This window comes from Aythya marila (assembly GCF_965140915.1).
Source record: "Aythya marila genome assembly, contig: HAP1_HAP1_SCAFFOLD_174, whole genome shotgun sequence".
Lineage (NCBI taxonomy): Eukaryota > Metazoa > Chordata > Aves > Anseriformes > Anatidae > Aythya > Aythya marila.
In genome coordinates, this window is record NW_028136870.1 from 612,284 (window position 1) to 628,246 (window position 15,963).

The 15,963-nt window shown below is 47.4% G+C and overlaps 1 protein-coding gene across 1 annotated transcript; it reads right to left on the reverse strand.

The window, feature by feature from the left end:
• Window positions 1-14,505: 14,505 nt before the first annotated feature.
• Window positions 14,506-15,447, reverse strand: LOC309891407 (olfactory receptor 14A16-like; the record flags this gene model as incomplete). Its single annotated transcript, XM_082785773.1, has 1 exon — window positions 14,506-15,447. The coding sequence occupies one exon, from the start codon at window positions 15,445-15,447 to the stop codon at window positions 14,506-14,508; it is 942 nt and encodes a 313-aa protein (XP_082641899.1).
• Between the last annotated feature and the right edge of the window lie 516 nt (window positions 15,448-15,963).

Below are 15,963 nucleotides of genomic sequence, written 5' to 3' on the forward strand. Positions count from 1 at the left end.
TCATCACACTCCCTGGTGTCACGGCCTGCACTTCCATCTGCTGCTGCTGCCTGCAGGTAACAGGGTTTTTGGTTGGGTGAGTGCAGAACTCCAGCACCACGGGGGCTCCCCAGCAGAATGTGCACACCCCTGGACCGGGATTGGGCTCCTCTGTCACACCAGGTGCTGATCAGAACGGGCTCCCACACTCCATCCCTGGTTGCCCGTCTCCAGCCCTGGCGGTCCCATTGCTCCACTGGGTGCTGTGGAGAACCCCCTGGGTACAAGTGGCTTGGACTGGCGTACACTTCATTGGGTTAAAAACTGGCTGGGTAGCCGGGCCCAAAGAGTTGTGGTGAATGGAGTCAAATCCAGCTGCCTGGCAGAGAAGGACCTGGGAGTATTGGTGGATAGTCGGCTGAATATGAGCCAGCAGTGTGCTCAGGTGGTCAAGAAGGCCAACGGCATCCTGGCTTGTATAAGAAGCAGTGTGGCCAGCAGGTCTAGGGAAGTGATAGTCCCCCTGTACTCGGCTCTGGTGAGGCCGCACCTCGAGTACTGTGTTCAGTTTTGGGCCCCTCACTACAGGAAGCACATGGAGGTGCTCGAGAGAGTCCAGAGAAGGGCAGCGAAGCTTGGGATGAGGGGGAATGGGCTAAAGTTGCACCAGGGGATGTTTAGGTTGGATATTAGGAAGAACTTCTTTACTGAGAGGGTTGTTGGACATTGGTATGGGCTGCCCAGGGAAGTGTTGGAGTCCCCATCCCTGGAGGTCTTTAAAAGACGTTTAGATGTTGAACTTAGTGATATGGTTTAGTGGAGGACTGGTTAGTGTTAGGTCAGAGGTTGGACTGGGTGATCTTGGAGGTCTCTTCCAACCTAGACAATTCTGTGATTCTGTGAAGTGTGGGGCAAGGGAGGGGAAGGGGCAGTCCCCACTCACCAGGCATGTTCTACTTCTTTCTCCTCTACATCCTCCCGTAGACATCTTAATTCCTGACGCAGCACCTGGGAGACAGAGCTGTTGACTCCCTGTCCCTACTCCAGCCCTCCCCCACATCACCCACCCTGTGCCAGCGGGCACCCCACGGTTCCCCTTGGCCCCTGCACGCTACCTTTCTCTGTTCCTCCTCCTCCTGCAGCTGCTCTTCCAGCTTGGGAATGTGCTGCAAAACAACAGGCACAGTATTCTGGACAATCGTGCTGGGACCCAGGGACCCTCACTGCTCTCCAGCTTTGGGGCCATGCCATCTAGCTCCCCCACTGCCCCAAGGCACAGGGAGAGCTGTCGACTCACAGACAGGCACAGGGAAATGATGCCCCCCCCCTTCCCTCTCCACCGCATTCTGGCACAAATGTCTGGCCCAGCTATACCGCTGCCTGAGGCTGCTGGGCTGCACAGAAGCAGCGCTGGCACCCCCCTCTCTGACCCTCGAAGGAAGGGCCAACTTCTGCCCTCTGCCTTGCACCCCACCTTCAGGCCGTCAGATGTCTCTTCGTTCACTTTCAGCTCAAGTTCCTGTGGGAGAGGAAAAGCAGAGGAGCAGCCATCAGGGCACTGGGGCACTGCTGAGAGATCTCTGCCTAGCTGGAGATCCTTGCCAGTGTCCCCTCCTGGCGACCATCCCTCCAGCTGCTGGAGCTCCAGACCCACAGGAAGGGCACTCATAGGATCACAGAACCATAGAAGGGCTTGGGTTGGAAGGGCCCTTAAAGATCATCAAATTCCAGGCCCCCTGCCATGAGTAGGGACACCTTCCACTAGACCAGGTTGCTCCAAGCCCCATCCAACGTGGCCTTAAACACTTCCAGGGATGGGGCATCCACAGCTTCTCTGAGCAGCCTGTTCCAGTGCCTCACCACCCTCTGAGTAAAGAATTTACTCAACTAAAGAATTTACTTAACTTAACAAAAACATCATACGATGGGTGAGCAATTGGCTGACGGGCAGGGCTCAAAGGGTTGTGGTAAATGGGGCCACATCTGGCTGGCGGATGGTCACTAGTGGGGTCCCTCAAGGCTCCATTTTAGGGCCAGTCCTCTTCAATGTCTTTATAAATGATTTGGAGGTAGGACTAGAAGGTGTTTTGAGCAAATTTGCCAATGACACCAAACTTGGAGGAGTTGCGGACTCTGATGAGGGTGGAAAGGCTTTGCAAAGAGATCTAGACAGATTGGAGAGCTGGGCGATCACCAACCACATGAAGTTTAACAAAAGAAAGTGCCGGGTCCTGCACCTGGGACGGGGCAACCCTGGCTATACGTACAGACTTTTTGATGAGATGCTGGAGAGCAGCCCTGGAGAGAGGGATCTGGGGGTTGTGAGGAATGTTTTAACAATTCGTGTCCATAAAGAACAATTCTGTTTGAATCCTGTCTGCCTCTGGGCCCTGCACTGGCAATTCAATTCTTGAACCACAGCTGCAGTGTGTCCCAGTCTCCCCCTCATTCTAGTCAATTTATCACTTCTTAAAGTTATGAACCTGTTTGCTTTTGTTATTCCGGACTTCTGTTTCTAACACTGCTATAGATGTGTCTGTGAATGGCTGGGGAAGAATGTTTTAATTACTCGTGAAGCGTCAAATAAGAAAGCTGTTTGTGTTTGATGTCTGGGAGTTTCAGAACAACTGATAACAACTAGTGACTGTTATGGGATACTATGCGGATCTTTGGTATCTGGTTAGGGGGGGCCGAGAGATAAAGAGGAAGGAGAAAGAAGCTGAAGGGCGGCTGGGAGACAAGACTTGAAGAAGATGTTCCATAAACTTGGGATGGTGCCCAGTAAGTACAAAGGGGGAGAGGAAGACTGCGAGCCTTCAGCATGGAAGACCCCTAGAGACCCCCAGAAGAGACCCCAGAGGAGACTGCGCATGCTCCAGTAGGAGGGACTGCACCCCGGAAGCTAATTTTAATAATCTATTTTTTTAGAAGTAGTAATGAATATGTATTAGTCTAGGAGCATAAAAATCAGCTGCTTGATGTAACTGGTGTGCGTCCTGGTGGAGCGGAGACTCCCGGTGCACCCAGCACTGTTTGCTTACCTCTATTCCTTTATATTCTTTCAATAAATCCTATTTTTTTATTTAATCCTAATTTGAATCCTGAGCCATTTATAACAGGGTTGTGGTTGACAACAAGTTGAATATGAGCCAGCAGTGCGCCCTGGCAGCCAGGAAGGCCAACCGTATCCTGGGGTGCATCAAGCACAGCATTGCTAGTCGGTCGAGGGAGGTGATTGTCCTGCTCTACTCTGCGCTGGTGCAGCCTCACCTCGAGTACTGTGTGCAGTTCTGGGCACCACAGTACAAGAAGGACATTAAACTGTTGGAGAGTGTTCAGAGGAGGGCAACGAAGATGCTGAAGGGCCTAGAGGGGAAGATGTATGAGGAGTGGCTGAGGGCACTGGGCCTGTTCAGCCTGGAGAAGAGGAGGCTGAGGGGGGACCTCATCGAGGTCTACAACTTCCTCGTGATGGGGAGTGGAGAGGCAGGTGACCTATTCTCTGTAAACACCAGTGACAGGACCTGCAGGTATGGTGTTAAGCTGAGGCAGGGGAAGTTTAGATGGACATCAGGAAGAGGTTCTTCACCAAGAGGGTGGTTGCACACTGGAACAGGCTCCCCAGGGACGTGGTCACTGCACCAAGCCCGTCTGAATTTAAAAAGCGCTTGGACTGTGCACTTAGTCACATGGTCTAAACTTTTGGGCAGACCTGTGCGGTGCCAGGAGTTGGACTTGATGATCCTTATGGGTCCCTTCCAACTCAGGATATTCTATGATCCCATGATTTATTGCGGTGCACTGGGTGCACTGGGAATAGGTTCCTTCAAAAAGTGCAGACCTGCCTGGTCATCTCTCACAATTTCATACATGTATACTGTTATATGTTACATGAGCTCTAATACATATTCATTAATTTCCCCCAAAAGGTGGACCTCTTCCAAGTACTCATTTCCATACTCCCCGCCCTTAGCTCCTTCCGGTTGTGCCTGCACAGTGTAGCCCAGTGCTCGTGGGCAGGGGTCTTTCAGGATGAAGGCAACAAGGAAGAGGAGGTTAAACTTTTTACCTTTCTGGACTTTGACCTGCTGTTGGACAGTATTTAGAAGTTTTGTGTTTATCTTTGCCTTGTTTCCTGCCAACAAGTTGTTCATCCTTCCCTGACAAGATGTTTGTTCTTCCCTCATCCATTGGCCTTGAGTGATATCTTCGTTTTTACATCTGCTTCTAGTAAGGTTCACATCTACATCCCTATAATTAGGATATTTGTAGGTTCTCATCCACATCCCCGATAATTAGGATATTTTACCGTATATATGGCTAAATATTAATTTGGATAAGTTTTAGCACCTTCCCCATCTCCATTCCCCCCTTTTCTTCTAAATTAAGTAAATTCTTTTACTTACTACTTATTCTTGGCCTCCTCTCTATACCTATTTGTAAGCACATATTCCTCTGAAAGATTGTAATATTAGGCAAATAAGTATTCTGAAAAATAACAGAACCACACGCGTAGTAAGCAATTGTTTTAACCATGTCAAATTTGGTAACCAATGGGTTAGTTTTTCTGATAATTCAGTAAACGCAAGGGAGGTGTCATCTCGTGACACCTCATGCAATAAGTGAGTATGTTTCCGCATCTCCTTTAAATCAGTTTCTACTCTTTGGAATTGATCAATATATGTACAGAAACTCTGATTTATTACAGTGCACACTCCCCCTTCCTTTGCTGTTAATAAATCTAATGCCATTCAGTTTTGTAAAACCACCTTATGGAGAGATGAGACTTCTACCTGTAGTGCTTTTATTGCATCTGTGGTGGAATTCTTTATCTGTTCTAATTCAGCTGAAATATTTACTATTGCCTTTTCCAATTAGCTTACTCCTAAACTAGGAATTAATCATCTAATGAAACTATGGTATCCTGTAGGCTTTTCTACCAAAGGATTCGGTGGGATTTCTCGAGTTATGCGTTTCCATGGGGACCTTAAGATTCCCGTAGGTACTGCAGGCCCATTATAAAAAGAATTTGGAGATGCCAAATGTAAACATACAATGTGGAGGCGCTCTGGAAGATGGGGCAGAAGAAGAGTGAGCCTTCTGGTCCCATGGGTGGGATAACACCTGAGATTACCCCAGGATTAATGGTAAACAATTGGAATAATATCCCTTCTAGGCGGGGTAGGGATTAAAGTAAAATATAATACGTCAATGTGCTGGAGTTTGAAGTGGTAAACAGGTTTGAGGAAACCACATTTACTGGTCTGTATTTGGGTCTTTTGAGGGTTGGCTTGTCAGGATGATTGGTTCGGAAACTCGACCCAGTTTATACCCTCAAAAAGAAAAAGGAGGGGATGGGAGGATAGGAGGTGCAACTCGGGAATTAGAGATCCCAGCCCCACTGCCTCCCTATATTCCACCACCACCATTTGCAGCCCCTTTGACTCCTGGGTTTCCTAACCCGCGACCCCAGGGAGATGCCAATAGTGATTCTGACTCTAACACTCAGGGACCAGTATCTAGGATTCAGGCAAAAGCCAACAAACAGCAGCCTGAGAAATGAAAGAGGGGGTTGCATTTACTCATAGAGACAGCAAAGGGTGGACCACAACGGGAAGGGCAGAAAGGAGTCAACTATAGGAAAGGGTTGACCTGTTTTTACTGCAATAAGAGAGGTCATATGAAAAGAGAGTGTCAATGAAAAATAAAGAATGAAAAGAAGTGTCAGGAAGACTAGGGGAGTCAGGGGCCCTGTTTGCTGGGGACCCGGAAAAAGCCTGTTATATATGGAGTGGTAATTCGTGTCGAGAAAATGGTTGATATTAAAAAAGAAAGGGGAGATTTGGGAATGCGGCCATGGGGGTTGGAAAGCCCCGTGGTTGAGATAACATTAGACTCTTGATGATGAGGCCATCAGGAATATAAAACAGTTTAGAGGGAACAAAGACGGGTGATTCAGGAGACTCCATGCAGTCTCCAGTTTCTTGTTCTCCGGATGGTTCTCTTGTTCTCCAGCCATTAAGGCATAGATGTTTCTGGGTGTTTGCTGTTGTTGTTGCATTCAAAGTTGTCTGACCAATGAAAAGTTGTTTGGAAAAGAACTGCTGTGGAGAGAAGGGTATAAGAGGGGAGCCTGCCATTAAGATAAAAAACAAGGCAGCACGATGAAGTTACATCAATAAAGAAGCAGGAAAAAGAAGTGAAGAGGAACAGGCTGGCAGAATGGAGACCAGGACGGGAGCAGGCACATTGATTGCCTCACGAAGACAGGTTCGGCCAGACTCAGCAAACCGCTCAGAGAAGCTCGTACAGAAAGTCGCTGGAAATAGGCGCACCGGAGCTGGAGAGAAGCTCGAGCTGAGAGAAGCGGACCTGTGCACACAACTGCCTCTCGCTGGTAAGCAGTTGCGCATTATGGGGAATCATACGTCCTTAGGAACAAAGACTGTCCTGGTAACCTTACAGCTTATTCTCCTTATTAACAATTGGACAGTTTATGAGCCTGAAATATGGGACCAAACTGAGGTCAAGGTGTGGGACTCTGCAACTAAAAACAAGGTTGCAGTGGGATTGCTCGGCACCTGGCGAGCAATATCTGAGGCCTTGAAGAGCCATGTGGAGCCACAATCACAAATGTGTGGCTTGCCAGATAGTGAGGGAGCTGTGGGCTCCTTTACTGATCCGACTGCTACGCCATGGCCATGGGCCCCTCTGCTACTACAGCCATCAAAGGCCTTTGCTGTTATGCCCCCTGTTGACCTGAACGTGCCTTTTGATCCAGGCCTGTTGGCCTTGAAAAGGAGATGGATATGCTTTTCTTCGATCTGGGAAGAACAGGATACATAAGGCCTGAAGACTGAGTTGCTTGACAACTTAAAGCAAGACATATTGTTCAATGGAAAATGGAGACTTGTATGTAATCAAGAAAAGGAGTGGAAAATGGAGACTGTTGAGTCATGGAACTTGGAGGATTGTTTGTTACCTTTTCTGATCGTACATATGTATAGGCATACTTGCATTTAGTATGTAAAGCAATGTTCTGTATATTTAGAATGTTTGATGTTTGTGTGTGCGTCTTGGTGGAGCGTAGACTCCCTGCAAACCCAGCGCTGTTTACTTGCCTTTTATACCTTTTAGAAATACTTATTTCATAAATATTACAAAATTCAGATTGAGTTGAGACCTCATTTATAACACCAAGATATAAAAAGGGACCCTGGCGGGGGTGAGGTGTGCGCCGTTGGCGGAGCAGAGACTCCCCGGCCGCCCAGCGCTGTTTTTATTGCTGTTTGCTTACTTAATAAATTCCTTTATATGATTAATACAATGCTCTCTGAAAATTAATTAAGGGGGCAACTTATAACACCAGACATCCCCCTATACAATGACCCTTCCAATTAGCTGGTAAATTCTTCCTTGCCCTCCCATCACCACATAGCCATCATACCCTATTCATTAATTTGCACCCACTTTCCGAAGATCCGTCCACTCCAGAGTCCTTATCTAGGTCTCATGCTTCTTAGATAGTAATATTACAAAACGACCTTAAATTGGCTAGATTATATTCACCTACATTTGCCGTTTTTGAACAGTCAGGTTCCTGACCAAAACTAAGCCCCAGATCACGCAAGATCTTTTGTTCACTGCTATCATTGTCCCCATTACATCGACTTTTAACAGTAACATTTCCCCATGCTTGTAAAGTAAATTTTGGTCCCTCAGGGAGGGTATAATTTACCCTTTCCATTCCCCAACATTTAGAGGACCACATCTGATTATTATATAATGCATTAGTCTAATTTCCTGAGGGTATCCCATATATCGGAATTTTCATATTGCCCCTTGGGAGTGCAGTACGTATCCAACAGTCAGATAAATTTAAGGATCGGGCCACTCTTTTGGTTATGTTTACATACAAGTTTTCCTTTCATGCTTGAGCTGATACAATAATTGCAAAGAAAGCCCCAAATCTATACATGTTGCCTTTTCAATTTCAACTTATTTGGTCCCGTCATCTCAAGTGTCCATGGACCTTTTGTTGACTTCTTGATTCTCGTGTGGTGAATCCAAGCAGGTTGTTCTTTAATTTTTACTGAGGTGTATGACATAAGCAGCACCTGAAAGGGTCCTTCCCATTGGGGTTCTGGAGTCTTTTCTGCAAGATACTTTACATATATATAATCTTCAGGTTGTACATTGTGTATAGGTCTATCCAAACCCCTACTCTGGGTTCCAGATACATATTTTCCTATTTTGTCTAGTTGTTTCCCTAATGTCAGCATATGGGAGGTCATAATTTCGTCTCCTGCTTGTGCAGACATCCCCTTCTGTATTCTGTAGAGTCATCCATACAGGATTTCAAAAGGGCTCGTTCCCTCCTTTACTCTTGGCCTTATTCGTCTGCGTAAGAGAGCCAGAGGAAGAGACAGAGGCCAGGCCAGATTAGCTTCCTGTCTCAACTTTACAATCTGTTGTTTGATCAAGTGGTTCATCTTTTCTACCTGGCCACTTGACTGAGGTCGGTATGAGGTATGAAGTTGCCAGTCTATACCTAGACAGTGGGTGATTTGTTGCACTATTCTTGAAATTAAATGTGGTCCCCTGTCAGAGGATATAGTAGCTGGTACCCCAAAACCTGGTATTATTTCCTGTATAAATATTATTACCACCTCCCTAGCCTTGGCTATTCTGGTAGGAAACGCCTCTGGCCAACCTGAAAGGGTGTCAGTTAATACCAACATATATTGTTACCTCCCTTTTCTTGGGAGTTCCAAAAAATCAATCTGCCATTGTTGTCCAGGCCCTTCCTCTTTCCAATTTAGCCTATCTCTAATTTTGGAGTATTTTTGGGATTAGTCTGGAGGCAAAGGTCACACTGCTGAGTCACTTGTCTCACAGTGGTATATAGATTCCTTGCTACAATTTCTCTGATCAAATGTTTATATAAGGCTTCTGCACCCCAATGCCTCTTTCTATGTTCCTCTCATCATATAAGAGGAAATAATTATTTTCCCTTGGGAGGTAAGAGCCCACCCACCCTTCCTTATTATAGGAACCTTCTAGATCAGTAATTAATTTCTGATCTTCCTTTGTATATTTAGGCTTACCTTCTAGGGAGATTTGCCCATCGGGGACCAGAGCCCCTTCTGTTCTTACCTGCTTTTAGCTGCCTGTTTTGCCTCTCTGTCTGCCAGCTCATTTCCTCTTTACAATTCTGAGTTTACTTTCTGGTTTGCTTTGATGTGCATGATTGCCACTTTCTCAGGGAGCTGAACTGCTTCCAACATCTTTTGGAATCTCTTCTCTTTCCAAGTCACTCCATGCTCTTGTACAACCCCAAAGGCATATTTTAAGTCTGTATAGATATTCTTGGTTTTGCCTTGGGCCAATTCCAACACGTGGGTCAGAGCAATTATTTCCACCTTTTGTGCAGAAGTGTTTGCAGGTAAAGGCCCGGAGTCTATTACCTCTTTGCAAGTGGTAACTGCATACCCAGCATGTCGTTTTCCGCTGATGACGTTGCTTCTCCCATCAGTGAACCACTTTTCTGTGTTTTCCATAGGACTTAGATCCATTAGGTCTTTCATGTCTGGATGGCATGAATATATCGCTTCGATGCTTTCCAGGCAGTCGTGATGCACTGGTTCCCCTGTGTTCCCACTGAAAAAGGAATCTGGATTGACAATGTTACTGACTACAGTTTCCACATCATCCTGTTCTACCATTGTAGCCTGATATTTCAAAAATCTTTCTGGGGAGAGGCAATGTCCACCTTTTGCTTCCAGTACTGCAGATACCATATGGGACACTAACATAGTCATTTTCTAGCCTAATGTGAATTTTCAGGCCTTCTAGATGTACTCCTTTAGTACTATGGCCGCAACCACTCACAAGCATCCAGGCCACCCTTTGCAGTTGTGTTCAATTGTTTGGAAAAATAGGCAACTGCTCTATGGTATGGGCCCATTTTACCATATATGCAGCTAAATATTAATTCAGATAAATTTTAGCATCTTCCCTATCTCATTAGCATCTTCCCTGTCTCAGGATGACTGTGCCATGGTGAGACGTGTTTCCAGTGGGCCGTCTACCAGACACAGTAATGAATACTATGAGAAGGACTAGAGGGGTCCTGCTTCCAGCCAGGGGAAAGTGGGGAGGAAAGGAACAATCAGGTTTACTGGATTGTGTATATTTAATGGCCTGGCACATCAGACCCACAAATGTATCAGGCTCTACTGGACATCGGTGCACAGTGTACCTAATGCCATCAAGCTAAAAAGAGGTAGAACCCACCTGTATTTCTGGAGTGACAGAGGGATCCCAAGAGTTGACTGTATTGGAGGCTGAAGTGAGTCTAACTGGGAAGGAATGGCAAAAGAACCCCATTGGGACTAGCCCGGAGGCTATGTGCATCCTTGGCATAGACTACTTCAGGAGAGGGTACTTCAAAGGTCCAAAAGGGCACCACCGGTGGGGCTTTGGCATAGGTGCCTTGGAGACAGAGAACATTAAAGAGTTGTCTACCTTACCTTGCTTGGTCTTCCACAGAGTCCTTCTGTTGTGAGTTTGCTGAGGGCTGAAGAACAACAGGTGCCAGTGGCTGCCATGGTGGCGCACCTGAGGCAGCGTCATGCTAACCGAGACTCCCTGATTGCCATCTATGAGCTGGTTCATTGACTGGAGACCCAGTGTGTAGATGTAGAACTTAGTAGCAAGGTTTAGTGATCGACTTGTCAGTACTAAGTTAAAGTTGCATGATCTGGGTTACACATCCTTGAGTAGTGTAAGGCACAATGCAATTCTTTTTGCCTTCTGCATCTATAGCACAGGAAGTATGACTTTGCCCTACTCTACTGACTGGACAGGTCTTTTCACATTACTCAATTTAGTTTTCCATAGCTGGAAGGGGACAATTTCCCAAAAGAGGCCAAGCTCATGGGTACAGCTACAGCCACTTGAAGATATATTTTATTTAGTTTTCATCCTGAGTTTTCCACAGAAGACCCAAGATAGTCTACTAAGATTCAGGCTGAATTTCTCAGGTTCCAATGGTCATTCCAACTTATTTATTTATTTATTTATTTTTAATTTAATTTAATTTAATTTAATATTTTATTTTATTCCCCCCCCCCCCAAAGAATCCCTGACTTATCTTATAAAGGGCTTCATGTGCTGTGCTGTGCTGTGCTGTGGTTACAGGGATGAAGACTACTGCTGGCAGTGGAGTTGTCAGACCTCCAGAGTCTGCTTTTCCTCCCAATGCGGCTCTCCAGAGAAGTCACCCTAGATCTATAGCAAAAGGGGAATGATGCTCAAAATTGAAATGCAGCAAAATTTACCCTTTAAAATGAGAAAAGATTTGTATTAGGTGTTTTTTGAAATGTCCTTCCTTAACTATACCATATAAGCTCTGCAGTCAGCTGTACAAGCCATGAAGGTGTGATGAAAACTATGGAAGAGATGTTAGGAGTTTCTTCATTTGAATGAGTTCTGCCATGTATTTTGGTGCTGAGTATATGAAGATCAGGTATTGAGAGGAGAATGATGCAGTTGCTTGGAGGCCGTGATTACAGACAGGCAAAGGCACTGTGCTGAGAAAGGTCTTGGTTGGTTTTAGTGAAGCAGAAGGACCAAGGCCTGGCTGCATATACTGGGAGGGCAGATCCTGCACCCCATACCTGGCTTAGGGCTCTTCCTGGGGACTGTGGGATGTGGTGGGCAGTGTGATGCCATGAGAAGAACACGATTAAAACATGACTGTTTTAAGTCAGTGTTACAGCAGAATCAAAATTGCCTGAACCTTCTAACCTCACAGAAATCATTAATTTCTGCTAGCCAAGCTCCTCTTCCCTCCCTCAAATCTCACATCTCTCCTGGCTAGGCTTCTCCTGACTACCCCATATCAGTTATCATCTTAGGGCAGTTTTCTGATGGCTTTCATGATCTCAAAGTATTTGTCTCATCTCTGTTGTCTACTCCATTCCTGAGACAGATGCAGCACCTAAGCCAGGATAGAAAAGGCTGTAGGAGCACCCTGTACAATGTGCCCAGCAGCTCTTTTACCCCCCCAAAATTTTGTTTCCTGCCTCCAACTTTTGGATATAGAATGGATCTTGTGCACCCAGGGTATCTATTTCCAAACCCTCATGTAGGCTTCAGTTTGCCTGGGCATTTTGGAGGCAGTGGCCACTTCTGTGTAGAAAACTGAAAGCAGTCCTGAAGGATGACTTCAGGCAAAAGCTGAAACCTCTGACATGACAACACCTATCCAAGACCTCTTTCTCTATGGGGCTTACCTGGTACTTAGAAAGAGCGGATGTCACAAACTGCATGCACAGCAACTTACTTCTGCTTGCCTTTCAGGCACATTCTCAGATGTGAGCCTAAAGGCACAGATCCCAGACAGGAGTCAAGGGATGACCTGTTGGCTACTTCAGAAAGAAGTCACTTCAAAGGCCGTTTAACAGCCATTCACTTCCTACAGGACTTAAGAATTTCTGAGGCACCACTGAACTCATAATACCACACCTAAAAATCACCCCCTTTTGGCCCAGGACCTGCCCAGCTAGAAGTAAGCTGGTTGTGATCCTTCAAGCCCATGGCACTGCTGCTGAACTCCCAGCCTCTCTGCTGCATGGGAGCCAGTTCCATGCCAGTCCAGTGAGGTGCTAGGGCAGGAGGGACCTTGCAGTCAGTGTTCCAGCCCCGTGCCTGTTGGCGGTCTCTCAGCTCCTTGCGCGCAGAGAGGATCACACTCACATCCAGAAGCCATGTGCTGAAGCTGTCCTAGAAGACACTCAGGGAAGTGCCCTCCCAGCCCCAGCCCCAGCCCCATCTGGTGGTGCTGCTCTGCAGAGAGAGGGGGCTGTGGTACCCGGGACAAGGGGGCACTCTGCAGGGCTGTGCTGGGCAGGCTGGGAGGCAGAACCAGCTCATGGGGTCACTGCCATTGCCCCAGGGCTGCAACGAATCACTCACCAGACTCCTTTGCTGGGGCTGCTGCATGCCCTGGGGCAGCAGAGCTCTCCTCTGCCTGCTCACGCCAGATTAAGCACTTGAACTCTGGTCAGTCCACCTTGGACAGGCTCACACTCTTTTGGCTCCATTCACTGCTGTCTCCTGGGCTCACGCTGCCCCTGCAGATGTCCCCACATGCTCTGCACACACCACTCTTGCTCATAGGTCCCACATGTCTCTCCAATCCTTCTCTCTTCCCCCGCAGTAGTGGCACCTCACCACAGCAGGTTGGTGCATCTCCAGGCTCAGGGGTCTTTCCAGAGGGCCTGCTGAGCACAGCCTAGCCATCCCTCACTGTGGGCAAGCCCCTTCTCCCAGGCTGAGGCACACATGCAAGATGGACACTTCTCCATCAGCCCTGCTTCATGCAGGGCTCTTCAGCCCAGTCCCAGTCCTCGTCGTCCTACTCCACCCCCAGACATCTGCTAAAGCCCTGAAATTCCTTGTTTCTCACAGCCAATACACAAGTCTTTCTCCTGGCCTTCCCCACTGCCCAGCATTGCCTCAGCTGGTACTCAGTAGCATGGTCCTCAGCAATAAATATTGGGATTATCTTTTGAAGACAGGGTAGAAATTTCTCTGAGGCTGTCTGCAGAGACTATTAAGTAATGCATATTCATTATTTTGGGGGGTTGATTTATTTTTGAAAATAAGCACAAGGCTGGAAAATAAACACAAATGCTTGGCCAGATCATGGGGAGTGTCTAAGAGCACAAAAGACAGGTGAGTACAGCTCCATATCTGGCTCTCGGTCTTGGTTCTGCCCTTGGTCCCTCACAGACCACCCTAGTACTTTCAGCCTGCGTCCTTCACTCCATGACGAACCCCAGAATACAGAAGAGCAACCCCTTGGCTCTATTCCTGATAGCAAGCATTTGGAGAAGGTGTTGAGACTTATGGATTTGCCTTGAGCAGCCCCTTTTGTTACTGTGGTGCCAGCAGGGAGGCCAGCTATGACCCAGAGCTGCACATTGCCTGCTGCCTCCTGCAGCCACAGGGCTGTCACCGTTGAGACAACAGGACTGTCATCAAGGTATATAAGACCTCAGGGCTAACCCAAACAGAAGAGCACAACATTGCCACGTCCTGCTGCTGGCCATGGCCATGGCTCCAGGGAAGCAGTAGCCCTGACCCGAAGGCAGCAGAAAGGCAGAGCCCAGTGGGCAGTGAAGGGCAGCCCCGAGGGCCACCAGAGCTGCTCCTCCATGTGGCAGCTGGGCTCTTGGCCCTGAGCGCGTCTTGCACGCTGGGGCTGCTCCCCCAGCTCTAGAGGAGATGGGAAGAGATGCCAGGTGAGATCAAGGAATTTCTGATAGCTTCCTCATTGGGTTTATCTACACAGGAAGCAGTGTTAGATCAGGAAATAATTAACCTGTAAGAGGCTAAGAATAATTTTATATAAATCAGAAAAGCATATACAGGAAATAATAGTACAGATAGATAATATTTAAAAAGTATGTAATTTTTTTCAGAGTACATCTGGCATTTCTGATTATAGGCATACTATTATAGGCGAATATGCTGAAGAATTGTGTATTCTACCAGTGTCCTCACTGCATCCCTTAGTTCCTGGTTTCTCATGCTGTAGATGAGAGGGTTCACTGCTGGAGGCACCACCGAGTACAGAACTGCCACCACCAGGTCCAGGTATGGGGAAGAGATGGAGGAGGGCTTCAGGTAGGCAAACATGGCAGTGCTGGTAAACAGGGAGACCACGGCCAGGTGAGGGAGGCACATGGAAAAGGCTTTGTGCTGGCCCTGCTCAGAGGGGACCCTCAGCACTACCCTGAAGATCTGAATATAGGAAATAACAATGAAAACAGAACAACCAAATAATACAGAAATACTAAATACAACTACTCCAAATTCCCTGAGGTAGGCACCTGAGCAGGAGAGCTTGAGGATCTGGGGGATTTCACAGAAGAACTGGTCCACAGCATTGCCTTGGCAGAGGGGCAGGGAAAATGTGTTGGCTGTGTGCAGGACAGCATTGAGAAAGCCACTGCCCCAGGCAGCTGCTGCCATCTGGGCACAAGCTCTGCTGCCTAGGAGGCTCCCGTAGTGCAGGGGCTTGCAGATGGCAACGTAGCGGTCATAGGCCATGACGGTGAGGAGGGAATACTCTGCTACCACCAAGAAGAGTGAAAAGAGGATTTGTGCAGCACATCCTTCATAGGAGATGGCCCTGGTGTCCCACAGGGAATTGGCCATGGCTTTGGGCAGAGTGGTGGAGATGGACCCAAGGTCAAGGAGGGCGAGGTTGAGGAGGAAGAAGTACATGGGGGTGTGGAGGCGGTGGTCGCAGGCTACAGTGGTGAGGATGAGGCCGTTGCCCAGGAGGGCAGCCAGGTAGATGCCCAGGAAGAGCGCTAAGTGCAGGAGCTGCAGCTCCCGCGTGTCTGCGAACGCCAGCAAGAGGAATTCACTCACAGAGCTGCTGTTGGCCATTTGCTGTTTCTGGGCGTGGGGTCCTGCTGAAGGAACAGAGAAACACTGATAGTTTACAACAGAGTTTTCTTGGAAAAAAATATTTCAATTTTTCATGTAAGCCTCTATTTCTCATTTCAGAGGAAAACTCATCACATTTCTCATTTAATCCCTCCCAAACAAATCTCCACTTCCGTTCAGACTTTTGGCAGGTTCCTTTCATGACTTCTGACTGATGCTGCTTACGGGTTTCACTGAGAGCACGGACTCTGTGTGGGCTTTGCGGGAGTCAGCCCTGCCCCAAAGCAAGTTCATATGGTGATTTCTATTTGTCTCTTTCATTCTAGCTGCTCCACCACACCTGAAGGTTGTTTATGAGGCATAAATCCTAAGCATTTCTACTGTACTTAAGTAAACCTTGTGGATCATCAAAGGGACGTTGTCCTTAGTGCAGTGTCCTTTAGAGAGCACATCCAGTCTGTCTGTCAGTCATAGTGTCAACTGTCCTGTGCTGGTGTCTCTTTGGAGAGAAGAATC